Below are 26718 nucleotides of genomic sequence, written 5' to 3' on the forward strand. Positions count from 1 at the left end.
GAAGGAAGCACAAGGGGCAGAGGAAACACAGTCAGAAAGGCATGTCCTGCCCAATTCACTTTGTCCTTTCTGTTAGCTCCTTTCCAGAAACATCTGGGTTTTACCAGTAAGCCCTCAGAGCCAAACTGAATATGGATTTGTTCAAATCATATCTCATCATCCTTATTAACAGGCAGAGTGTCTCAACATTGTTCTCAACTAGAACAACTTGTACCACTTCACTGTACAGAAAACTCAGCTCTTCAGATACCTGCCTTTTCTCTCATCCAAATGGCAGAAAGCTATTTCTGGGTTTGTTATGAAGAAAAATCACGATGCTTAAAGAATATTCATAAAAACAAATAATAGCCTTTAGGCAAATATCAAGACTTCATAAATAAATGATATAATGTTATCTATTTTGTAGGCTCAATGTTGACCCACCCAATATTTTCTGGAATTGGCAAAATAAAATTGGAAGAAACGAACGGAAGATTCAGCACACTACACATAGCTCCATATAAATTATTGAAGTAAGGCAGCATTATCATCATCATCAAAACAAAGAAGAATGACATTAAGGGAATACTTGGAATTAGAGGAAAAGTCTGTTGAGACGACCATGGAACACACAGTGACCTCAGGCCGTACCTCATCACTGCTCCAGCGATTGGGGAATGAGGGCCGTGACTTCTTGATGCACACAATCTCTCTCATGTCCTCGTAAGAGGGGTCAGTGGGCACCAGGTCATGATAGGGAAGCTGGTATTCTTCCACTATACCTGAAAATATGTTTTCAGTACTATTATTTTCTGTAAAGTGGGGGGAAAAAAAACTCTTAACAGACAAACTGTTCTCAAAGAAAATGACTATCAATTTTAAATACAAATTTAGGCCAACAAACAACAATAGATCTTGGGGGTGGGAGAAAACCTTACCCAAATGATTCTCAGCCTAACTTACAAAAAAATAAAACACCCAGAAGAAAATACTTTCATAGATCTTCAAGCTATTTTGCTATTTTTTTTCTAACTTCCAAATGCTAAGTGAAATGAACACATCAAAATTTCCAATTTTATAAAGACCAAATCTTTAAGACATTTATATTAAATCAATGCAAATTTGAAAAACACATCTTGAATTCATACTACATAGTATGTGACTGTTTCTATTACTGTAATTTGAAATTAGGAATATCATAAGTTTGGTTGCAAAATGTCAGACATATTTTTTTCTGCTTAATCATAAGAACGGGGTTTCCTGCACATTAAATATTTGGAAAGTTGTATATATACTGAAAATCTTAACCATATTTTTTAGGTTTAAAGATTGTCTAATTTTTATTTTTTCTTTATTTTTTTCTGTGTATACTCCTCTATTTTATCTTTCCTAATAAGTAATTTTTACTTTTTTCAATCTGTCCTTTAAAAAAGGCTACTGGTGTCTTTCTTTTAACGTTATATGATGAACTCCTCACAATAATGCTAAGCAGCTCCTGTTCTCAGGGGATGAATGGATTCTCTTCTGAAAAATCTTTCCAGAGCACCGTTGCTCCCTATCCTAAATCACCTTTTATAGAAATGCTACTGCTTTTCACCTGACAAAGATGAAACCATCAAGTTGGCAGATTTTACGCCACATCAGAAAATCCACTGGAGGTTCACTGTGGCAAAACCTGGGTGTGTGTTATGCTCTTTTTTGTAACCTCAAACCCATTCGAAATCCTAAAAGTCCATTCCAACCCACCATCTGTTCATGATTTGTGCCCCCCTGCTGTGACAACTAAGCCTCTTACATGCATTAACTATGTTTCTATTTCCTTTCCTGTGCTTCTTTATCATCTCAGCATAAAAGATAATAAAAGCACAGGGTCAGACACATAGGAGATCAGCTTCTTTTCAATTTTTCCTCCCTTTATGACTATGAAGACAATGGTCCTGCAAACATCTTGAGGGCAACCACCAGATCTACTTGATTCATCTCACATTTCCCTCAGTGTCCAATGGTGGTGCCATTGCTTGGATGAATTGATGGATGGATGGATGGTGAGGCAGGAATATAAACTACAATAGATACCAGCAAAACCAATCATACAAAATTATGAGTCAATCAAATTCTGGCTTTGAACCATAGACCTTACTTCTTTCTCTTTATCATGTAACCAAGTTATCAAAATTTCCATGTGAGCTGCCATTTAATTTTGTGGTTTATTTTCTCTTTCCCCATCACTTCCTTCTCAAGTTTGAAAGGCCTACATCTGGTTATGTCTCCTTCACCCCAAATTTCCCCAACTAGAAAGACAAACTCCCCAGTCTTCCAATATCTTCATAAAACTTCAAAATGTTACAGAACAAAAATTACTGTGCTTTGCCTCTCTGGAAAAGAGAAAAGAAACACATTTTTTGAGAGCCTACTTAGTTAGACCGAGCATGCAGGTAGGTATGCTATATAATTCATCTGATTAAATTCTCACAAACACATTCATGAGAAAGGATTACTACACACAAAGAGGAAACTTGGTTCCCAGGGCTTAAAAAACTTGCTCAAGGCCATGCAATTCGCCTGAGGCAGAGCAGGGACTTTTCCCTCTGAGAAACAAGTGGATCTCCTGCAGGGATATTTCTCAAACCTCTACCTGCAAAGACAACCCAGGCAAAACAATTAAGACCCTGCTGTGCACATAAAACTAGTTTGTTTCTAAAGCTGGGGATCATTTCTTCTCTATTTGACATAAGGTTTTTCAAACCTAGACTTCTAGTTTATAGACCTATTTGCTTTAGATGTTCAGGAAAACAAAAGTAGAAAGTCATCTTGTACTCTACTATACCTTTAACATCTATAAAACTATTCTAGTTCAGTGCAGGCAGATTATTAAAAAATAAATTCCCCTCCTACTTACACAGCATGAAATCAAGGCAAAAGCAATTAATCTATTTATGTTTTGGCTACTTCTCTTCTTCTTCATACTTACAACAGGAGATTTAGTCAATAGCTGGTTACAGTAAATTTCTTGTATTCACTTTCCTTTGTACAAACAGTTTTCTCATTTCAAGGGGAATGTGTTCTATTTCAAATTGCTTATAAAAGGCTCAGAATTCCCAAGGTGATTAGAAGGCACTGCATTATTGAAGGTGGTCTTTCTACATCTATATGTATGAATGTTTATCCATTAACTGTTTCTTGCTTTTATTTAACTTAAATACAAATCTGCATGTATTATGGCTCCACCAACCAAAAAGAAAATTAATAGTATGTATTGCTAATAGAGTGCCATTTATGTGTCAGGCGGTTTTAATTCTCTTTACATTCATTGAAACATCCCAACTGTCTGAGTTACATACAATAATATGCCTCATTTTTAATAAAACACTGAATCAAAGAAAAGTTTAGCAACTTTCCCAAGATGTCCCAGATAATAAAGAGCAGGTAAAGGAACAATTCCCAGTAATAGTTATATGTACTTTCACAACTTGGAGCAAGTTCATGATTACATGAAGCATTTAAATTGGCCATGCAGAGGAACCACAGCAGCATCAACCTTTTTTCAGGAGCACAACCATGTGCAGAATAATTTACAGTGTATATTTTGTACTTGACTCAGAAGAGGATAACACTCTTTACCTAAAAGGAATCAGAATCTTCTAGAAGATGATAAGGTAGCAGTAAACGAAAACAGCACAACCAATATAATACTTCTGAATATTTAAGGATATCTTTTTTATATCAACTATAGTTGGTCTTTTAGGGAATCCCTATGCTTGTAGAAAAATTATCATAAACAATAACAATATTCTGATGCTTTAATTTCCTTTTGCTAAAAATCAATGTTTAAAAATTAGTTTACAAGAAGTTTTATAGAAAATAAAGAAATAGAGAAGTTAATGAATGGGTGTCCCACCCAGGGGTTATGTCTCCACAGTAATCTCTGCAGAGGAAGCACAGGGGATGGGAGAGTGGGGTTGGGGAAGGGGCTGACAGTAGGTGAGAAAAGGCTGGTAGGAAAGAGGATTGACATGAAGGAGAACTTCTGGAGGAAAAGCCCAAAAGAGAAATGAAACAATACACAGAGCAGCAGAAGATATTCTTTGAGGAGATAGAAGAAGTTAACAGAGTGTTTGGAAGAGATTCTTCAACAGCAGATGGAGGGAAGGAGGCAAAGATTACTCTGTCAAATATCATTCCCTGGAAAGACTGTGACACATAAACTTCTGCTTAAAAAGGGAAATAAAAGAAAACCTGATTCTGTAGACAATATGACTTTGATTTCTGATCAGCAAGAAAGAATTTGCAGTAACTCCCATAGTAGCTTTTCAGAGACATCATGGTTTCTTACCTCCCGAAACACATCTCCGAGCAACCTCCCAAAGGATGAGTCCAAAACTGTACATATCAGCCATGATGTAAGACTGAAAGTGGTTTCTATTCAAGCTCTCGTCCAACACCTCTGGAGGCATGTAGCGCTTGGTGCCAACACGAGTGTTGGGTGGTATGTCAACTTCATTTGTATCACTAAGGAAAGAATAAAGCAGAGCATTATCAATAGCAAAGAGGACCCTCAAATGACAGTTTGAAGTGATGGTTTTAAATAGGGCTGTAGTAGACGGTGAGAAAAGAAAACCTTGGTGGGAAAAGAAAACCTTTCGGGGAATAAAAAAACATTTCTTTGAAAAATAATTCTTGCCAGAAGTTATGGCAAATGCTCACAGGTAAAAACCTAAGGCAGATGAGACTAAATCAGCATGAAACTATAACAGAAAAAACTGCATTACCACTAGATCAAATTTAGACTCTAACCCACTGCTAAATATCTAATAAAAGTTTTAAAAATACTTTATATTTTAATAGTTTTGCTATTATAATTGGTATGTGCACATAACAACTTGGTTTGTTTAAGACAGTTGTGTGTGTGTGTAGTGTAGTACTAGGGTTTGATCTCAGGGCTCTGCGTGCTAGGGTAAGCCCCCTCCCACTGAGCTACACCTCCAGTCTGAGAGAATTATTATTTTTTTAAGCCAGGTGAGGATTTTTGATGTCACAGATGATCAATACCAAACTTACGGAAACACTAGCAGGTTTGAGGAAAACAACAACACCTGGGTTTGATCTTATTGCTTCATTATCTACTAAAACATAAAGCATGTGGCATCATTTGGGAAAATGTAAAGTATGGCAGATGTCGCTCTGTAGCTCTCAAATGGTTCGCATTCACTAAAACATAACTATAAAGCTTTCTTTTAAAAAACCTTCTGAAATTCACTTCTAGATAAAATTTATTCCAAAAGATAAAAACTATTCCCAAAGACATGTCACCAATATACTCATCAGATTTCTTATAGTTTTCTAGGAGTAACAAAGAACCTATCTTCATAAAATGAAAGTTAAAATATAAATTTATTAAACAGCAGGTATCCCTTATCATCTTACATTGTCTTACATTTAAGACAAACAGGTCTTAATGTACTGGGTTCTTTCCTAAGAGTAGGAAGAGATGCTAAAACATTGATTTTCAGATGAGTATAGTAGAAGAAGGGAGGAGGAGGAGGGGAAGGAGAGGTGCTGGGGGCTGAATTAGAATAAGATATAGTCCATGCTCTTATAATTATATCCAAATGGATTCTACTGTCATGGATAACTAAAAAGAACCAATAAAAACATTAATATTCAGTAGTTACAACATAATACTGAAGAAAAATTTGTCTGTGTATCAAAATAGTAAATAAGGGAGGAAAGTGTATCAAGAGGAGACTTAATGACAAACTGGGAAAATGTCAGGTGAAAAGACACTGCACCAGCTCCACCCCCAGTTACCAGGAGAAGAACTTCTCTCCTGCTCTACCTGCCCACACCTCTCATGTGAGCACACAGCAGGTATTTCATTAATATATTTTCTGAATGTATTATAATTTATCACTTTTAATCACTAGAAGAAAACGGTGGTGGCCCGAGGTAAGGAAACCTGGGTTCAAGCAGAGAAAATAAACAGGGGTTTGCAAATGAAAAGAAAATGGTTAAGGGCTTTAATATAAACCAGAACATGTCCTGAGAAAGCCATCTAAGAATAGTCTCAAAGCAGGCATTTGCAAAGGTCAAAGTTACATTCTGACCACAGTGGATAAAGATCTTGGCAATTACACTCCCTTCCGACTCTTAGCTCCTTCATGTTTATTTGAACTGGAGAAGTCAGGAAGTGGCAATGGAAAGTGTGATATGGAGACATCTACTGGAGGACAGAAAAGTAACTACTAGCTAGGGAAAGAATCAGGATGGGTGATGGTGAGACTATGTGTAGTTATCTCTATTTTTTTCCCCCTCAAACACTGCAAAAACATATAATGACGTGATTCTGCAATCTGCATTTGGGGTAAAATTGGGAGTTCATAATCCACTTCAATCTAATGTATGAAATATGATATGTCAAGAGCTTTGTAATGTTGTGAACAACCAATAAAAAAATAAAAAAATAAAAATTAAAAAAAAAAAGAATTCTGGTCAAATGCAAAAAAAGCCAGTTCCTTCCACCAGTCACAAAATCTCAGCACAGCCATTCCTCCTCTTCTTCCTCCCCCATACCTGGCGTTTTTCCAAATAGAATTTGAATAATATCCTCCCTAAATAAATATCTTCCCTGGTAGTATTTGAATAAATAATCATTTCCAATGTAAGATTATAAATTCCTTCAAGCCCCCAATATCTGTCATCATCATATGGTATTTCCCTAAAGAGGGGAGGTAGCCCCAGTCCACCTCCACTCATGATGTCTCTTTGCACATGTAGGAAAATAGTACACTTGAAATGAAAGAAGGAAAAGGCCTGTTTATGGCCATCTTTGCTATGGATAATTTAAAAAGAAAGGCCATACAAAGACCATGAAATGAGAGGTTATCAATATCCAGGAAAATAAATAGAGTTTCACTGAGCAAATTAATTTTGTAAAGAATTACTACTGACCTCATGGTAAACGCCTTTAGCACTACATTTAAACAAACGTGTTAATTTTAAATAATTCATGTCTGATATTACGAAGTAGCAGACTCTCTAAGACATAAAGCTCTGCCCTTCTTCCCTCAGGCATGTTTCTATGCTTGAAAGTAATTAAACTGCATTTCTTAGGTTTTTCAGTAACATCACTTTACCTATTCTCAAATAATTGCAGAGAAAATGTGACCTTGTATTAATTTTCAAGGCCAAAATTAGAAATTAAAATGATTTAATACGGGGGTATCAAGAATTAAAAGAACACAAAAAGAAGGTAGAGTCAGCTTGGGTAAGACATTTAACAGAGTATAGTGTGACAGAAGAAAAGGCCCAGGGGAAAGAAAAGGCCAGGGTGCCTTCAGTCCACTCCAGCTCCTTTCCCTCAGATGAGTGTGGAGCAGTCAGAAACCAGGTTGGCAGGAAAAGTCATTGATCACAGAACAGGTACAGAGGCAGACACCACACACCCACAAAGTAGTTCTATGCACTCTAGTAGCCACACACATCTGTAGTCAGATTAGAAATCTGGACAGGCAAAAGATAAACAGGAATTGGTTGCTTCTGGGAGGGACAGAAGGGAATGACACAGGGAAGGGAATGACCCCAGCAGTTCACTCCCTCATGCCTACACCTGGTGACTGGCCCAGCATACCTCCAGCACAGAACTGGGGGGCTATGGTGCATGGTCACCACAGGTGTTAGTGTTATGGCCAGAGGGACATCTGGGACTGCAGAAAGCCTGGAAGTGCAGCATCCACTCAGGACCCTAAGCAGGTGGGAGAACAAACCATGAGCACCCACAGGACATGCCTTAGGTGCTTAGTCACCAGGCCCTGGGTAAAGGGAAGCCAAAGATTTGAGTTTGGAGACAGGGAATAAAGGGAAATTTAAAAGTACAAAGCATCAGTATGAGTTGTATTTTATACTGAATGATTCTCATTAAACTTCCAGATGAGAAGTGTTATATAAAGGGAGACGCCTCTGCTCAGTTCAGCACACAGCACATCCCTATAGCACCATTCCCTGAGGAAAGAGCTTCATGAAGATCTTCAGCAGAGCCCTCATGACAACAGAGGCCATCACAGGAGCAGAGTGCTTAGCTGGGAGGAGCACAGTGCTTGGCATGGAGGAGCACGGTGCTTAGCTTGGAGGACCAGGCTCCTCCTCATGATACCTTACCTGAAACAGGGAGGGGAAAGGGGAACTGGGGGGATAAGAAGGTCATAGAGAAAAGACAGGAAAAGTAAACACTGTATACCTTTAATAATCTAAAACTTTAGAAGAACATGTGAAACAAGGCTGGGTGAGAAGACATAGTGTGTGACTTACTAGAAAAACCCTCCCCCAAAGTGTGAAAGAGTCTTAGAAGCTTACAGCAGAGCTGAGCTCTTTCCTTCGTGTTTCCCGAAGCACCCTGTCAATGGCCGTGGAACTGATCTGCTCACTTAAACTCTGCCCATTCTGATGCTCACCAATGAGACTTTTCCGTAGCACTTTTCATTGGGTTCAATGCTGCTGTGATTAAATTCTGAGAAATCTCCGGGTTTCCTGGAAACAGAACTTTGGAACTAAAATTTCTCTGGCTGCAGAAACCTGGGGAGGAGTGCTGAGGCTGCCACTAATGAGTTTAGTTCTGTGACATCTGCGAGTCATTTAGCCATGTCACTTTTTTAAAAAACAACCTAGTAAGTATAGAAACCAAAGCAGTGCAGAAAATAATGACATCAGAAGGACTCGGGAAATTCAGTCCCTGCTGGGCTGGGCCACCCATCTCTTTACACTTGGACAACTTGACAATCATCAGCTGGGAGATATCTGTGTGATAGCCTAGTCTTCACTGTAGATTTTCTATTTAAAATTTAATACCTGAGAGGGCCTGAGTCAGGATTTATTTTCCTGCTAAGAAAATATTTTATTCTGACATGGAAGTACCAGAGGGGTTGCTTGATTCTCCAGAGTAAAACATTAAAAACTGTGTAAATTCCTTCACGTCTCATTGTTTTCTCTCCCCAGGAGAGATCCAGGGTAATAGTGATATCTGCCAGGGCATCACCTGAATTAAATCTCAGTTGAGCAGGAAATGCATCAGCACTCAGGTCATTGTCAGAAGAGTGCAGGAAGAACTGAACACAGGGCAAAAACAGTTCTAGGAGCAGGAAATGTGGTAAGGCACCATCGGCTCTCTCTGGACTCTCCACTTCCCTGGAAACCTCCAAAAATGACTGAAGAAACTAAGAGACCACTTGCCACAACGGAGACATTGGAATATAGATTGTTTTCATAGGAAGTTCTCATATGAAGTCTGAAAATTCAGCACTGGATTTGCTATGACTCTATTTGCAATAAAATGTTCTAAATATCTATACATGTACACATACACAAAATATAAAAGTAAAAAAAAAACAATAGAAACCAAAGGGACATATAAAGAAAGGCTTAAAATTTAGGCCACAAACAGGAGGTGCAAACTTTGAGATGTAGGAAATAATATGAACAGGACCTTTGAAATGATCAAATGTAAGCTCCAATTAATGGAAGAAGAAACTGAGGTTTAGAAATGTGAATGAGCCCTGCTCATCTTTAGCTATATGAATCTGTGCAACATCTGAGTCAGGGCCACATCTCTCTCCTCCCTTGATGAACGAGCCACTAAATGCCAAATAAATCTCTGAATTGTCCCTTAAAGTAGTTCCCCTCCACTTCCTACAATCAAGGTCTGCATAAAATTTGAGAGACCATTCAGTTCATTCCCCTTATGTTAAGCAAAACTAAGTTTCAGAAACATAATAGATACTCTGTTTGTTTGAAGGTCTACAAAGAAGATTAGGTATCAGTTAATTTGCTATTGGCTACATTTATTGATTTAAAACAAAATAACAATACTTATAATAACGGGTAACATGTTATACCATATTAAATGGGAAAAACATTAATAAATTTTGGCATAGATCCTGCTCTCAAGATGCCCGATGACTAGTGGGAGAGATGAGGCATGTAACAAAATAATTATAATACTAGGCAGACAAGGGCCAGGAAATTACCACAGGAGGACAGAAGATAACATCATTATTTCTAAGTGGGGGTGAATAAAGTAGCTTAGAGGCACCTCTGAGATTAAGGTACATGGAGAAGCAGAGTCATTTCAAGCCAGGGAATGTGTAACCAAATACAAGGCAGTAGTAAGCATGGGGAATTATAAGGAGAAACTGCAAGCAACTCAGTTCTGTAAAAGTATACAAATTGGAGTCTGTAGAATATAAAACTAGGAAGGTGGATTTAATGCATAATGTATAGGATCTCTGGAGCTAGAGAAAGGTGTTTCTTCTTCATTCTGTGGTCCATATGGAATCACTCATTTATCTATTAAATAAAAATTATAAGAAACACCTTATAATGGAAGGTACTGGGATAGAAATTTGAAAAAATATATGTTATTTTCCTTCAAGGGGATTACTCTCTATTGGGAGGGACAGATAAATAGTCCATGATCACTATAAAACAGAGTGAGAAGTATCATAACAGGTGCAGGGTCACACTGAAGGTATACAAGAAGATGAACTAAAAATAAGACTTGTATAAGAATAGCAACAGAAGACATCTCTAAGGAAGAAACTGAAGACCAGCAGTAGTTCTGATGGAGGAGGGGATATAAGTATTCAGATAATAAAAGCATTTAAAAAAAATAAACTTGGGAGTATGAACATATAAAGGGTTCAGAACAAAGACAGCAAAAGTAAATAGTGTGCTATGAATAGGACTCACCAATCGTCCAGGATCAGTAAAAAAAGAGAGGCCACTGTAACCAAGGGACCTTATGTATTAACCCAAAGCCACAGGAAACTATGAAATTATGATAATGTCCAAAATTATACTCCAAGAAAATAAAGGGCACAGCATGCAGAAAAGATTGAATAGTGGAAAGACAAAGAGGAAATAACTGCAAAATGCTTCACTCCTGAGTCTAGAAAATTGGTGTTGAGGGCCCAAGCTGGCCAGGGACAAGTGGGAATTTCATGAAGACAGAATTCATTTGTTAGAAAAACCAAAAGTTTGGGAACAAAAGAAGATGTTAGACATCCTAGGTTTAGGATGGTTCAGCAAAACAAGAACTAGAAGAAAGAACAAGAAAACACACAGGTGGAAAGTATTTAAAAAGCAGGTAAGAAGACCTAGTGGGAGAGAGAAGACGGAACATGCAGAAAAAAAGTCTCATGAAAAGAGGAGGAGGGGAAAGGCTTGGGTGCTATGGACCATGGGATGAGAAGGGGATGTGGCCACCTGGTAACAAAGACAAATGGTTGTCTCACTAAAGAAGTGTCAGGAGGGGATGAAACAGAAGCCACATTATATAACATTAAAAATTACTAGGCTGGGAAAGCAGATTACCCTTTGTACCTCTATGGAGAAATTTAACAGAGGAAGGAGGAAAAGGTTAGTAATGTGAAGAATGCCATGGTGTGTGCTTGTGTGTGTGTGACTTGAAAAGGGCTACAGGTCATTAAAAAGAACTCAGAAGGAAGAGGGAATGTAATAATCTTTATTGGCAGGAGATTCATATTTCTAACTTAAATCTATAGCCCGAAGCATTTCCTTTGTTTTTAAAGATCAGGAACTTTAATTTGTCTTGTTTAAATGGTAAAGACCTTCTATGTTTGGGGTTCATTATTAAATCACACTGCAGCCTTTACTTCCAGGTGGAAATACCAACTCATCTGTTCTTTCTTGTGAATTTTATTTTCCAAAATTTTCATCATTCCATGGCTTTCCCTCGAATCTAAAGTGAGCTTTCAAAAAGGCAGGTAGGTATATGATGGTTCTTCTACGCCAGTGGTACCCAAACTCATCTTGGCTGTTTTGTTTTCAGAACAGAAGAACCATTCCTCTAATTAAATCATCCTCAAAAAAAAAAAAAAAAAAAAAAAAAAAAGGAGCCTTTCCACTTAAAATAAAGTCCCAACTGGGCCCATCTGCTCTACATTGTGTAGACCAACCAGCCCAAAGGGGGTCTGAAAACCACTGTTAATACACCCCAGTTTATGTGCCCAAGTGTTATATTCATTGTTTAAACTACAGTAGAATAGTGCTGAACACTGGGTGTATTAGATAAGTTTCTAATATTTCTTATTAAACACTCATGCAAGTTATCTTACTATTCTCAATTAAAAAAATTAAAAATCAAAACAAAACAGGGCCTTTTCTCATTATATAACTGATGGCTCTTTCCTTAAACTTTTTCCTATTTACAAATGTTACACAGAATTCTGACAACAGATTCCCAGGCATTAGATACCTCTTTTCCACAGAAGAGAGGTTCATAACAGTTGCAAATCTAACATCAACAGTTTCTAAGCCAGGTCCCTGATAAGCACAGAAATGAGGAATGATATTTTTGCCCCCAAAGAAAAGCTGGTATTAATGAAATGCCTCACCTACTAAATATCCTACAAACACTGAGCTACAGAGTGTATAATCTTTTAAAATGATAGAAAACAATCATAAAAAGCATATTTGTTCACATCGATACTAACCTAATAAATTTAACAGCCAGGCCCAGGTCAGCTATGCAGCAAGTTCCATTTTTCTTCACCAGGATGTTCTTACTTTTCAGATCTCGGTGTGCAATCGCTGGTTTGCCTTGAGTACTGAAGATTTCTGTGTGTAAATGACATAAGCCACTGACAGAAGAGTAGGCTAACTTCAACATGGATTTAGTGTCTAGGGTGGTGGACTTTAGGTAATCATAAAGGGAACCATTTTCATGATAGTCTGTGATGAGGTATAGCTGAGTCCAGGACCCAGTCCCTTTGATATCTGCAGCAATGAACCCTAAAAGGAAAAGAGACAAAAAATTTTGGAGGTGTTTTCTCAATAAAATCTAGAATAATTCACAGTCTCAAATATGATTCTCTGTCCAGAGATGTCGTTTTTTTAGCATTTCACTAAGTTTTCCGATCATGTCTGTGGTGGTATTAAATTACAAATAACAATCAGACACACTTGAAATTGTAGAGATGAAGAATGATTAAAAGTTTACGTCGGAAAACATGACTCCTTTCTGATCAGTAGATGACATTTAAATCCCTTTATGATGTTAAAGTGACATGAACAACATTGTTTGCAAAACCCAGTCTTGAGTTAAGATACACACCGCACTGATCAGTTTGCATTCACCCTTCCGTGATGCAGACAGACCACGTCTGGCCTAATAGAAAGTCAATCAATTCTTATCATAAATTCTTGACATAAATAAACCCTGCAGATAAAATGCCCATAATTTTTGACATTTAAAAAAAATACATGCTCCTTCAAATCCTAAGAAATTCTGGTGTTGCGTTTGTATCTCCAGTTTCTGAAGGAAAAACATTTGAGAGCATTCCAAGTTCAGTCTGCCATCCATTCACAGGATTGTCTTGGTCATTCTGCCTATGAGGCCTCCCACTAGAAGCTGTGGTCTTGGGCCAATGCCAAGAAGAAAAGCTCTACTCATCTATACATTTCATAGCAAATGTACACAGACTTTCATAGGCAGATGTTGCCGGAAAGACCAAGGGAAGCAGAAAACCCTGAGCACCGCTGTATAGACTTACCCAAAATGTTTTCATGCCTCATCAACACTGTCTGATAGATTTCTGTCTCTCTGAACCAGCTGGCTTCCTCTGTGGTGAAGAACACTTTCACAGCTACCTTTTCGCCACGCCACTTTCCCATCCAAACTTCCCCATAGCGACCTTTTCCAATCTGTTTCACCATCTGAATCTGCTTAGCTATAGTCCTTTGGACCTGTGAAATCCCAAAACACTCTTGTTAGTATATTCATGGCACTACAGATTTGTTTATTTTTTTTTCTTCCAGAGAAGAAACGATTAGTGCATGTAAAATATATGTAGTCAGGATTTTTCTTTATATAGATGAGATATAGATGAGTTATTTGTATTTATTTATTAATTTATACTATTCCCTTTTAAACCTATTTGAGATGGTTATGGATTCTGAATGCTCAACATATTGCCTCCAAATTATTAAATATTTCATTCCTCTAATTGTAATGTTTACAGAGGAAAAAAAAGTGAATGGGTTTGCAGCTAATGGCAAAACAGAATATTTTGACTTCCCTACTATACTGTGTTCTCTGAAGGAACTCTTGCCAACATATACCAATCACAGATACATTAAGATGAAACAAAATTATAATATACTGTTGGGCACATGAGGAAAAAAAGAAAGGAAGGAAAAAGGGAAGAAAGAAAAGGGAGTAGAAAGAAGGGAGGGAGCTGAGACCAAAGCAAGGAACAATACACATTAAACATACAGAAAAGCCAGACTGCTGTCTGGCAGAGAATAATACCAGTGCTGGGATCCAGAATCTAAACAGTGATTTTTTTTTTAAACTAAGGGGACTTACTCTAGTGTCCGGGGCCACCTTGTTCAGGAGCTATGCACACACCTTTATTTAAGTCCTCAGTAGAGAAGTACTGGAGTGGTATTGCACCCTGCAATGCAACTGGACTTTACCTCTACTTGGATAATAAAGGCGAAGCTCTAGGAATGGGCATTACCTGATGGGGTTGAATTACACCCACCTGCTTGTTGTAATCCTACCCTTCTGCCCTTTTTTGGATAGACTGTTCCATGGATTTGCTCCCTCCATTAATAAAATCTGGGTTTGAGGCGTGCTCCCTCTGTTTCTTGCCTGCCTTGCCTCCTTGGTGGGAGCTGGGTCAGAGGGGCCATCACAGAACCCAAAGAAAAAGGTATTTCTCTGTCTGTGTGTCATTATTTCGTGCCAGCCCAGTTCTCCTGGAGTGACCCTGACCCATTTAGTCATGTGCCAGGGCAATTCTAGGACTTCAGCATTAAGCTAAAACCATCCAACAGTACTAAATTTGATCTAGGTTGGGCATATGTCATGGCTCTCGGTGAAAAATGAACATAAATCCTCTCTAGAGGAAATCAAATGCTGAATACTTTTCACTCCACAGTCATGGTGGGATCATAGTATTTTGAAGAAACTCTTGTCATCACATAACTTGATTGTAATACACTGTTGGACTCACAACAGAGAAAATTTCCAAGGTGGTGGGGAGGAAGAGAACAACAGGGAAAAAAAAAGAGGAGAAAAGGAAAAGGAAGAGAAGATCCAACAGAATGAATTCCTTAAAACAAAAGACAAAAGGAAACAGCCACTGTGAGTCCATACTAACACAGCAAATGAACTTAACTCAGTCAGCTAACCTATTATAATTTTCAGATACAGAATTCCAACTAACCAAATGAAGTGTTTAAGAAACAGAACAACAAATGAAAAATAAGCAAACAAGAAGAGATTATTGAAAATTACACTTTTGAAATAGAATAGTTAATTGTCACAGTTAAAAATGCAAAACGGACAGGCAAAGCAGCAGATTAAAGAGAAACGTTAATGAGAGAAAACTAATGAGCTGAAGAGAAAGTTATTTAACAAGCTATAAGACAGCTCCAAAGAATTTTAAAGAATGCAGTAGAGCAAAGAAAAAGAAAATAAAAGTGAAATCAAAGTTAAATGTCCCTGTACACATAATCTTTCTCCAATCGATACTTACAAAAGGATATTTTAAGAAAACCGATATTAATGGTTCCATAACTGGAAGGTCTAAACATCTCTGATAATTTACATAATCTATAAAGCATTCATAAAGAATCCAAAGAACTCTAGTAAAATCTTATCAGAAAACTACAATGTACTCATGTACAGATATGTTTTATATTGAGTAAAAACCTAAGTTTTCCATTTTGTTTTTGCAGTTTTAACTATGTACAATAACAATGAACAGCCCAAATAATCCAAACAACCTCACCTCACATTCAGCAGATCAGCAGCCTTAATTCCCCTTTGTCTTTTATCATAACAGATCCTAAGGATTAGGATATGGAAATGGGGGGAGGCATTATTCCACCTACCACAGATGTCTTACCAACAGGGATCAGTTCTCTGTTTTTTTTTTTTTTTTTTAAATAAGGTATTTTATCAATTCAAAAGGTAATGTTATTCATTCCCCAAACCATTATTGGCACTGATAACAAACTGAAAGCTTTTTGGGAAAAGTCTGTTTCTTTAAAAGAATTTAAAATAAAGAGAATTACTGACATACTATAAAACCATGAAGCCAAATGGAAATAAGCAAGCAAGTATGTACACATAAGCAGTCGCCCTCCATTTAGCAGCCAAATGTGTTATGCAAGGAAACCTTTGGTATACCTCCATCCCCAAACCGTTTGACAGGAGCTTCAAGAGCACTGAGCAGCTGGGAGCCAAATACATAAGCAGTTTAATTACTCACTTGACAGGAAACTTGCCACATCTATTAAAGAGATATTGTACTCGATTTATAGATGTTACAAAACATTGCTTATGTAAATCTGTGAATATTCCCTAACATAAACAGTTTTGCATCTGCTTCTTTTCTAGTGATGATACATCTTCTTTAATGAAAGTACTGACAGCATTGGCAAAGCCTGATAAACTAGGACCAACTTATCTTCAAGATAATAAATTAACATTCAGGAATTTAAAATGCACTTATATTTTGGGATTATAACATCTAAGGGCATGAAAATATAACTTGACAATTTTAAAAACTAAAATTTGAGTTTTTATTTGATTTAGCAAATATTTCTGGTCTCTTTGTACTTACATTTTCATTCTATATTATATTGGTAGACATCAATATTTGAAAGTTGGGTGTATACATAAAATATCTTGCTATAGTTTAGATCTTAAGTGCCCCTCAAAGGTCAATTTGGTGCTATTGGGAGGAGGTGGAAACTTTTAACCGATGAGGCCTACTGAGAGGAACTGAGGTAACTGGAAGTGTGCCTTCAGAGGGGATTGTGGAGCATGGACTCTTCTTTTCTCTCTCTTTTACTTCCTGACCATGAGATGGGCAGTTCAGGCACTCCTGTCATGATGTGCTACCACAAGCCTGAAGTAACAGGGCTAACTGACTGAAATCTCTAAAATGTGAACCAAGAGAGACCTTTTCTGTTTACTAGTTGATTTCATCTTACATATAAATCAGAGTAACTGTGATTCCAAAGAAGAATTATTTCATGTGCACTGGATACAAGTGAATGTATAAGGATTTATAAAGAGCTATAACTATTCCAGGATTAGCATCTTACTTAATGATCTGATAGTGTCTAATGTTTAAATCCATGTACCATATGGACGGCCAAAAATACGTATCTGTTAATAATGTTGCCTACTCTCTCCTGTGTCTCTAAATGAGCAAAACACACACACACACACACACCTACCTCTACAAACAACTATGTGGCTTAAAATACTTCACTTAATAAGGCTGTGTTAATAATATCTATGGGAAAGATTTTCACAAGACTCCTCACTAAAGAGCTTTAATGTTCAGTTAGAAAAATTACCTTGTGCTCCTTTACAAAATCAAAAATATAGAATATAAGTAACAATAAGTTATTACTTATTAAATACATACTATATGTATGTTAAATAATATGCCAGGAATTGTGATGTGTGGTGTGAATACATATGCATCACACACAGAGAACAGAAACATACACTATCTTAATTCTTTCAACAACTCTGATATTCCTTCTCTTTAAGGAAGAAAGAAATAGATATTTTATGTTAAAAAAAAGAGAGGACCCCAAATTAAAGGATATAAAATCATCTGGTAAACATTAGGTCCACATATGTGTTAAGGCATGAATTTTTCTTCCATTAATGAGATAAACAGCAAACCTGTACTAAGGTGAGATATTCATTTATACAACAATATATGGAGAAAAGACCATATACTTCAGCATATTTTAATCTGAAAAACCAAATCCTAAAACCAGATATTAAAGTTGTAATGCTGAGACTTTGTTTATTTTATTTTATTTTTTACTGACAGGATTTTATAGAACCCTCCTTCCTTATTTCTCCTATCAAATGCATTTCTTTGACTTATTGAACATTTGCTTCCTATCTTCCAAAGGTTAAAAGCACAGATTTTAGGTTCAAATCCTGACTGGGTCCCATCATCTGGGTTTAAATCCTTACTTTTTCATACACCAATTAGTTGGCCTATTTCTGTTGTATCCCCTGATGTGAAATGCAAGGATATATTTCTAGTACAGTCATGTGCTGTTTATCAAGGTTTTGGTCAATGACAGACTGCATATGTAATGATGATTCCGTAAGACAATGAATTTGCCTACTGATGGAAGAGCTTCCTTAGTTTGTATAAGAACACTCTGTAATGTTCATACAATGATATCATCTAGTGATGCATTCCTCACAATCTGTCCCTGTCATTAAGTGACACTTAGCTCTATTACATCACAGGATTAGAATGAAGATTAAATTGGAATATATATAAAGGCCATTGTCTAGACTAGACAACCCAGGCAATGTGGCTTGAGGATTTGTATGCCTAATAATTGTATGATATAATGAAAATGTCATTATTCTGGTATCTTGATTATAGAAACAGTATCCTTATAGACTGCAAAAGTAGGAACCAAAAGCTTTCTAAAACAAATGACTGAGCAGCCCCTTAATGAATCAGACATTCTACTGGGGATTCAAAGTGAACAAAATATAATCTCCACCTTCAAACAGGACCCAGGTCACCAAAACACACAGATACATTAACATTAATTGTAACCTTATTTTAAGCAGCCATATTAGTATTAAAAGGAAAATATTATGATAAAAGACAAAATAAATTGGCTCATTCTTGGGTAACTGATAAGTTGTGAGAGATAAAATGTGAAGTAGGCCTTGGCCATAAGTTGGAGGAGTGTTCCATAAAGAGCTTACATTTGTGAAGATGTGGACATACCTGGTTTTTAAGAAGTAATTACAGAAAGGTCATTGTGTTAAAAAAAATGATAGTTATTGACAAAAACAAATTTCAAGTACAGGTCAGAGAAAAATAAAAATATGTTGCTTTATATATGGAGAATTTACATTGGTGGCAAGATGATGTTTATCTTCCTTAAATGCAGAGATTTTTCATATATAAAATACCAACAAATAAAAATGTTCCTTCTCTTTGGGTGTAATATAAATTATATGAAGTGTAGACCTGGAAGTTCTTAATTTAGGTTTCAGCTCCACCAAATTCTGAATGTCTGATCACTGGTCTCAGCTTTCTTATCTGTAAATTTCAGTTAATAATGACATATACACACATATATCATTATGCTATATATGTATATATATATATATGTATATATATTAAAATAATGACATATATACACATATATATCACTATGATATATATGTATATATGTGTGTATATATATTAAAATGATGTGGTAGTTTTGAAAGCACTATATACATAGAAATATTAATTATTTTATTAACAAATTCCCCCTTTTATGTGAGAGGACAAAGGAAATATTTTAATTGCTCAAAGGTTAAAAATGTCTATGAAGTATTTTGTTCATGATAGTACAACTTTTCAAATATCTGTAGTTTGTTTTTATTAGTGATATGTCTGAAAGATACTGCACTCTTAATTTAGATGATACTGGCACAAATGTAATAGCTATTTATTTATTTATTTATTTATTTATTTATTTATGGTAGATGAACACAATACCTTTATTTTATTTTTTTTTTTTTTAATGTGGAGCTGAGGATCAAACCCAGTGCCTCACACATGCTAGGCAAGCACTCTACTACTGAGCTACCACCCCATCCTGAAATGGAGTTTTTTGGTTTTTTTTTAACTTTACCATTTCATTCCTATTCCCTTTTGAGTAAAACAGTCATTTAAAAATTATTTAATTCTTTTTTTGGATAGTGGGTAAAAGTGGGTTTTTTCCTTTCTAGTGTAGTAAATGCATGATAATTAAAATACCAATTGCAATAATATTTGTACTGGCTTGCAAGATTTTAATTTTATTTACTTTGAATTACATAAAGAACTGTCAAGAAAATTCTTCCACCTCTTTTGTAACTAAAACTTGCCATGAATCTGTGCATATCTGTTTATAGGCTGTTTCTGTTTGTGGTAATAATAATGTATACCAGAATTTCCACTTTAAACTTGGACCATTAAAGAGAATTTTCTTAAAAAAGAAAGAAAGAAAGAAAGAAATTACTCAAAGGTGAAGTTAAGTTCAGGATGCAGGTAGGGAAGGGAGGTAGGAGAGGGTGGGCAGGCAGGCTGAGCTTAGGCGCAATGGGTATCAAGCCAAGAAAGAAGACCCAGGAGCAGCACTGGGTATTATAATGTCATATCCAGGGAAAGAACCTAGCAGGATCAAAGATTTGGGAAGGCTGAAAGAGCTCCATCAGTTATTTTCTGCCTGGTCTCAAAATTATTACTCATAGTAGTAAATCAAAGGCCATCAGATGAATAAAGTAAATAAGATATCCAAAGTCAGAACCAGATCATTCCTCAGGAGAATTATTTATATCATGAATCCCAACTATCTTTCTTCATGGTTCATAAAAGAACCAAATATTTTTCTCATTAAAGCAAGTGCCTGGAATTTGGTATATATATGCTTGTCCAGACTGGCAATACTCACCATTGGAAAATCAAACCTCTCCTGAATAGAAAAGCTAAGATCTCAACCTGAAACATGAACTCTGTGGCTGAAATGCAGCCTTCTTCCTTTGTAGAAGTGCTCAGATCCCAATTGGTTGTAATACTTTTGCCTTCAATAGCCAGGCCAAAGTGCTGTAATGCTATCCTCAATGAAAACAGAGGGAAGATAGTCCCACGTTTTATGTTTTCTAATCTGCTCTGTATCAGAAAGATGTCTGAGGGTCTAGGTTGTAACCATACACTTTCATTAAAAAACAATCACCTTACCCTCAATATGTCAAAATGTTATCAGGAAGCCCTGCATCTGAAATCTGATGTCCAATCGACTGCCTAAAGCGTTCTCCTTCTCCACTGTCCTATCTATTTCAGTAAAATGAAACCCTATATTTATTGACATTTCCTTTCAAGATATGTTCTTCTCATACCAGCAGAGGGAGGCCTGATCCACTTCCTGAGCTTTGAGACTGCTCAATTAAGTCTCTCAGGGATTCTCCAGGAGGAATGTAAGTTCCATCCTGTTCCAGCCCAATGCTGTACCGAGGTCTGGTTTCTTGTCTTTTATACCTAAGGATAGACGATTGGGATAATTTTAGAAACTGAAATGTACTGACACAGATAAAGCATTGCAGATAAACACTAATCACAGCAGGTTTGATTTTATCATAAAAATGCAAGACAAGATCAAGTGTTGCCCCTAGTTACGGTTTCTAAAATACAAATCTTAAATTTGGCTGATTTTTTTAAAATAAACTTCATGTTTTTTACACAGTGTCAACCATTTACAATTTTTCTGCTTCTTTCAACTGCACGTCTATATTCTGTTAATATTTCCACATAGTTTCAATATTTATTCCCTAAGTTATTTTCCTTTTAATTATAATGTTTTCAATTATAACATGAATTTATTTGAATCCATTCATTGACACATTTGCAGAGTATCATAAATGAATATTAAATTGCCCAAAAGACAAATGACATGGGTATAAAGATCTTTCATATTTCATAAACTAGAAAATAAGTTCTTAGATGACTGAAAATAGTTTGTAGCTGTCATACATTATTATAACAACTTTTTATTTTAACATTTATTCTATAAATTATATTTAAAAATCTTTTACATGAGAAATTTTTAGCTCAAGAAATATGGAATAAATTGAACTACTCAAAGTTCAGCGTAGTCCTTGCTTTACTTAGAATCAACCTGAGAAGTAATCAGTCCTGGAACTCCCCTGATTTCCTTAGAGGTGAAATATTTATAAGAATAGTTTTGATGTCTGAAGTGGAAATGAGTTGGGTACCTATTTATAACTTCCTTGGGATAAATATTTGTCAATAGTTTCAAATATTTTAAGTCTAAAATCCAATTAGACCAAGGAAAGCTTCAATGAAGAAGATCAACAGAAAAAAAAATGGTAGAATATTAGTTTATGAAAGGTACTATGAATGCCAAATTCTATATCTACATGTTAGAACCTTACCTGAAGTAACAAAATAAAATGATAAGGACCAATAGCAAACTACAGACAGTCACAGATATAAGTAAGGCCTTGTGGTGTATAGGTCCATCAACAAAATCTGAAATTAAAAAGAGAGTCATGATATGGAGGATATTTTTACTTAAAATGAGGAAATAACTTTTTCTCAAAAGTACTTGCTAATAAGCAATATATCCAAGATATGAAAACACTTTTAGCATGACAATTGATTAAAAATACACAGACACTCAAAACTACATGTTTGACTTATGTCAATCATCCTTCATGTAGACACATTTCAACAGCACACATTTCCTCTCTGGAAGGAACCGACTTGGCACAGGATAAACGCATGGAGAGAACAGGACAAAAGCAAATGGATGTCCTTCATGAATACAATTTTTTTACAAATGGAAACACACCATAAAAGAATGAATGTGTTCTTGCCAAAGAATATGTGAAACTTTTAAATGATATTATATATTATTAAGTATATATAATATAAAATTTATAATATAAAAATACACGAAACATATTAACTTTGTCTTAACTCTCATTCTTGACAAACCAGATTTACTTAATGCTTGTTTTCTCAAACTTTGTATGAGTAAGAATGACAGAAAGACATTCAATACAAATGCATATTTACATTTACTGACTGTGTGTGTATGGGTTTTTGTTTGTTGGTTGGCTGGTTGGTACTGGGGACTGAAGGCAAGAGCACTGTACCACTGAGCTACATCCTAGCCTTTTTCATTTAGAGATACAGTCTTGCTAAGTTGCTGAGGCTGGCCTCAAACCTGCAATCCTCTTGCCTTAGCCTCCCAAGTCATTGGGATTACTGGTGTGAGCCACCACACCCAGGTAATTTTTATGCAGTGGTTGCTGGGCCATATTTTGAGAAAAATGACTTAAAGCCATGTGCACTGTACTCATACAGTAACAGAATAAGTACTGTTTTTGTTAAGGGCAACATTTACCCTTGAGAAGAGTTATTATTGTCTTTTATTACAAGTGGAGATTTTCCAACTGTGTATCTTTACAAATATGGCCACCCAAACAATTTCTTTGGATGAAGTTCTTATCCCACCCAATGTTACTTTTTTTCCATTAAAAAAGTATATGTTATATGAAGAAAAACTAAAAAGCATCAACTAACTAACGTTAAAAACAAAATCACTACCTCATTACCACACAGGAGAATTTATAGCCAAGAGTTAAGTATATGCCATCTTGGTATCATTGTAATGAATAAAAAAAATTCATAAGCAAAATCATTCAAAAATGGTATAATGTATTGCATTATAGATTATTTTAATTTATAATATTGTGAACATTTTCCAAAACAACAAGTGTTTTTTTTTTCTGAAACATGATTTAAAGACTACATATTATTATATGTAGGGACATCCTAATTAGCCAGTCTTCTCTTGTTTGTTTAGGAGATTTCAAAGATTTTGCTATAATATTTCTTTATTGTAATAAATACAATTCTATAGTAAGTAAACACATATGTCTTGGCACATGTCAATGCTTATTTCTTTGGAATTCCCAGAATAATTATTAGGTCAAAGGACATATATTTCAAGTCATATTGTCAAACATCCTTTAAAAAGACCACATTATCAATGTAAGAATGTTTTAACTATTTTGAAAATATTTCAGCCTTACAGAGAATCTATGAGAATAAACAACGCCAATATGCCAATTATTCTCATTGTTAAAATTTTATATTTGTTTTATAATTCTCTTGCTCTATTAGTGTCCCATACATGTGTGTGTATCAGTATACACACACATACGTATACATATATTTGCATTTGTATTTATTTACTTTTGTATGTCTGTATTATTTTTTAACTATATAAAGTTGCAGAATAACACTCCTATCCACTTGTAAATACTTCTAAAATGAATGTTATAATTTACTTAAGAGTCTAAAATATATGTTTAATAATTATTTATGATCCATATGACTATTTATGAAAGTTGTCTATTTCTCAAAAGACTAGATGATGAACATTAAAAACAAGTAGTTTTATATTCATAAATTCAGAAATGTTGCCAATAGTCCAGGATAAAGGGGTTCAGAACTTAAGTACTAAAGTACTCTGCAAAATCCATGACAGCTTTAAAGCAGTGGAACATGTGCAATAGCAAGTGCATTGTCTAAAATTCACTACTTAGCAAATCTTGAAAATAATTTGTAGATTCTTAAAATTAGCAGGCTGAAATTTTGAACAAAAATTATTTCAGTAAAATTTTCCTCCATTTCCTATGTATAAATAAAAAAAATTGTAACTAGAAACTTAGCTTAAAATGTATTCCCAGTTTTAAAAGTAAGAAAAGTTTGATTTTGCAGAAATTCAAAAAGAATGCTACTCAACTACAACTACAGAGGTTCACATAATCACAACACATTTTCAGTATAAGGACACAAAACTCTTTTTAATTCCAGTGATGCAGTTTTACTAAAATTCTCACCTTCCCTTGTCTTTTATTTTTCATGTAAATGATGAGTACAGAATACACCCTGAACTGCAAGAACACTGTATTTACTTCTCATTTCATGATCTTTCTGGTTTGTGAAAACAATGAGACCGCAAAGGCTCTAATAGGTTCTCTCCTTACCAATAAGCTCTTTCTCTAAGGCTAGTTTTACCTCCCTTTTCACATTTTTTTTTGGCCCCAATACCCTAGCGCCTGCAGCCTCCCTGTCCATCCCCCTGTCTCCCCTCATGAACAGGAGATCCTTAGCAATACACCTTTTGTCACACCAGTCATGTTTTAATCTACCATTACCTGGGCTCAGAGCATTAACAAATGTAAACATTCAAGTCTCTGCCAGAGTCTCCAAAGCCAACAAGGCCAGATACCTATCAGGAAAAGAGCAGAGCCTACAGTTCTCTCTGGGCAGCTTATTTCTACCTGCACTGTCACTCCAACTACTCAGGAAACTGAACCAAGAGGTTCCCAGGGATGTCTAACTGATTCCAAGAGGCAAGTATGGATTGTCAGCAACTTTGAAACAAAACTGCACCTATCACTAATAATGACCCAGCAGAGGAGTAGGTAGGAACTCCTCAGGCTGACAGGACTGTGTTTACAGGACTAGAAGGTGGTTCATATTTGCAACATGAAATAAAAAGGAAAAAAAATCATACAGCTAGAAAGGATCTTGGAAAATAATCACTTGCCCAAAGATATCTTTTCAAGCACTCTAAGTATTAATGATTATGGATAATCGGGAGATATCATCCAATCAATACAATATACAGAATTTAAAAAGAATAGCCTTGACACACAATGTTAGTAATAACATTATATATTTACTTTTATCATATGTTGGGATTTCTTTTTACAGTTAAATCTAGATTTAAATTCTTCTTAAGAATAAAAACAATATTCTAGTTATTCTCACGTATAAAACTGTTTAGGGTCGTATCTCCTGATAATAAAGGAGATTTAAGAAACAACTTTTATATCCAAATTTCTGTATGAGAATGGGGGGGATAAGTTAATTACCTCTGAATTCCTTTCATCTGTCTTACACACAAATTTAATCCGAATTTCCCAGATAGGAATTGAGTGTTTATTTTATTTTATTTTTTGGGGGGGTATGGGGGGACAAATACCAGTATATTTTATGTACACTGGTAAGAAAAGACAGAGACATAGCTGGCAATGGGCACAAAACCCAGTCATGTGTCATTCTCAAGAGCTGCCCAGTTGGAAGGCAGTTCTACCCACTTTAACAATTGCCCCTTTTTGCAGCTCCTCCAAGTCTGAATGGCCTCAGGGTAGAGGAGTTCTCCTTGCCTTGGCCACAGCTCAAGGACTGGGCCTCTCATCAGCCTGCTCTCCTGATGCCAATTCTGCACAGCCCACAGCTTCCTAAATACAAGTTCCCACAAGAGTTGAGCCACTCAGCAGCTACCTCAGGAGGAGATCCATGCAGAGTGAGAAACCAGGACTAAAGGGGCCGGCTGTTTAGTAGCCTTTGGTGTCCTGGGCCAGTCCACAGACCAGTCCACTCTCTAGTTACAGATCATGAACGTGGTCCCCTGCATGTTTGAGTGGCTTTGGACATCTGCTCAGCTTTCCTGCACCATCTCTTCTTCAGTGCCAGTCACAACAGCCTATGCTTATTCACAGCAAGAACACACAGTGTGCACCAAAGGAGTGAAGCATTGCAAGAAATGTTAGCACTACTCTCTGGCAAGGAACTGAGCTCTGTCTCGTATACTGGTCTACAATACTGAGGGCACATCCTGCACAAAAGAAGGTCCATTCTGGGCTCCCCTTCACATGCTATACACTAGCATACATTCCATCTGTTGAAGAGAATATGGATGTTTCACTAGTTAGATGCCTTTACCTAGAGACTTTAGTTTATAATTGGCAATACCTAAAGGACAGCATTTTATTTACTTACTTGCTGGCTTATTTATTTGTACTAGGGATCTAACTCGGGGTGCTCTTCCACTGAGCTACATCCCCAGGTTTATTTTATTTTATTTTTTGAGACAGGGCCTAAGTTGCCCAGGTTGGCCTTAAATTTGTTATCCTCCCACCTCATCCTCCCAAATCACTGAGATTATAGATAGGTGTATACCACCATTTCTGGCATGTCAGGGATAGCATTTTAAAATAAATCTGTAAGCTGCGCACATTATATTTATTAAACAGAAAAAAAATTTTCAACTTTGGAAATTCTGTATTATAAT

General features: G+C 36.1%; 1 protein-coding gene across 9 annotated transcripts in view; it reads right to left on the reverse strand.

Annotated features, from left to right (window-relative positions):
- The window catches only part of BMPR1B (bone morphogenetic protein receptor type 1B), a 370882-nt gene that overhangs the window by 4623 nt on the left and 339541 nt on the right, over positions 1-26718 (reverse strand). For all 9 annotated transcript variants that reach the window (XM_081303652.1, XM_081303655.1, XM_081303651.1 and 6 more), the window contains 6 exons: positions 21995-22091; positions 20942-21080; positions 13542-13734; positions 12483-12780; positions 4313-4488; positions 631-761 (listed from right to left, as the gene is read on the reverse strand). In XM_081303652.1, coding sequence (XP_081159778.1) covers positions 631-761; positions 4313-4488; positions 12483-12780; positions 13542-13734; positions 20942-21080; positions 21995-22091 — 1034 coding nt within the window. The remainder of the gene's footprint in view (positions 1-630; positions 762-4312; positions 4489-12482; positions 12781-13541; positions 13735-20941; positions 21081-21994; positions 22092-26718) is intronic.

The sequence above is a fragment of the Spermophilus citellus genome (genome assembly GCF_964194105.1).
Source record: "Spermophilus citellus genome assembly, chromosome: 8".
Taxonomy (NCBI): domain Eukaryota; kingdom Metazoa; phylum Chordata; class Mammalia; order Rodentia; family Sciuridae; genus Spermophilus; species Spermophilus citellus.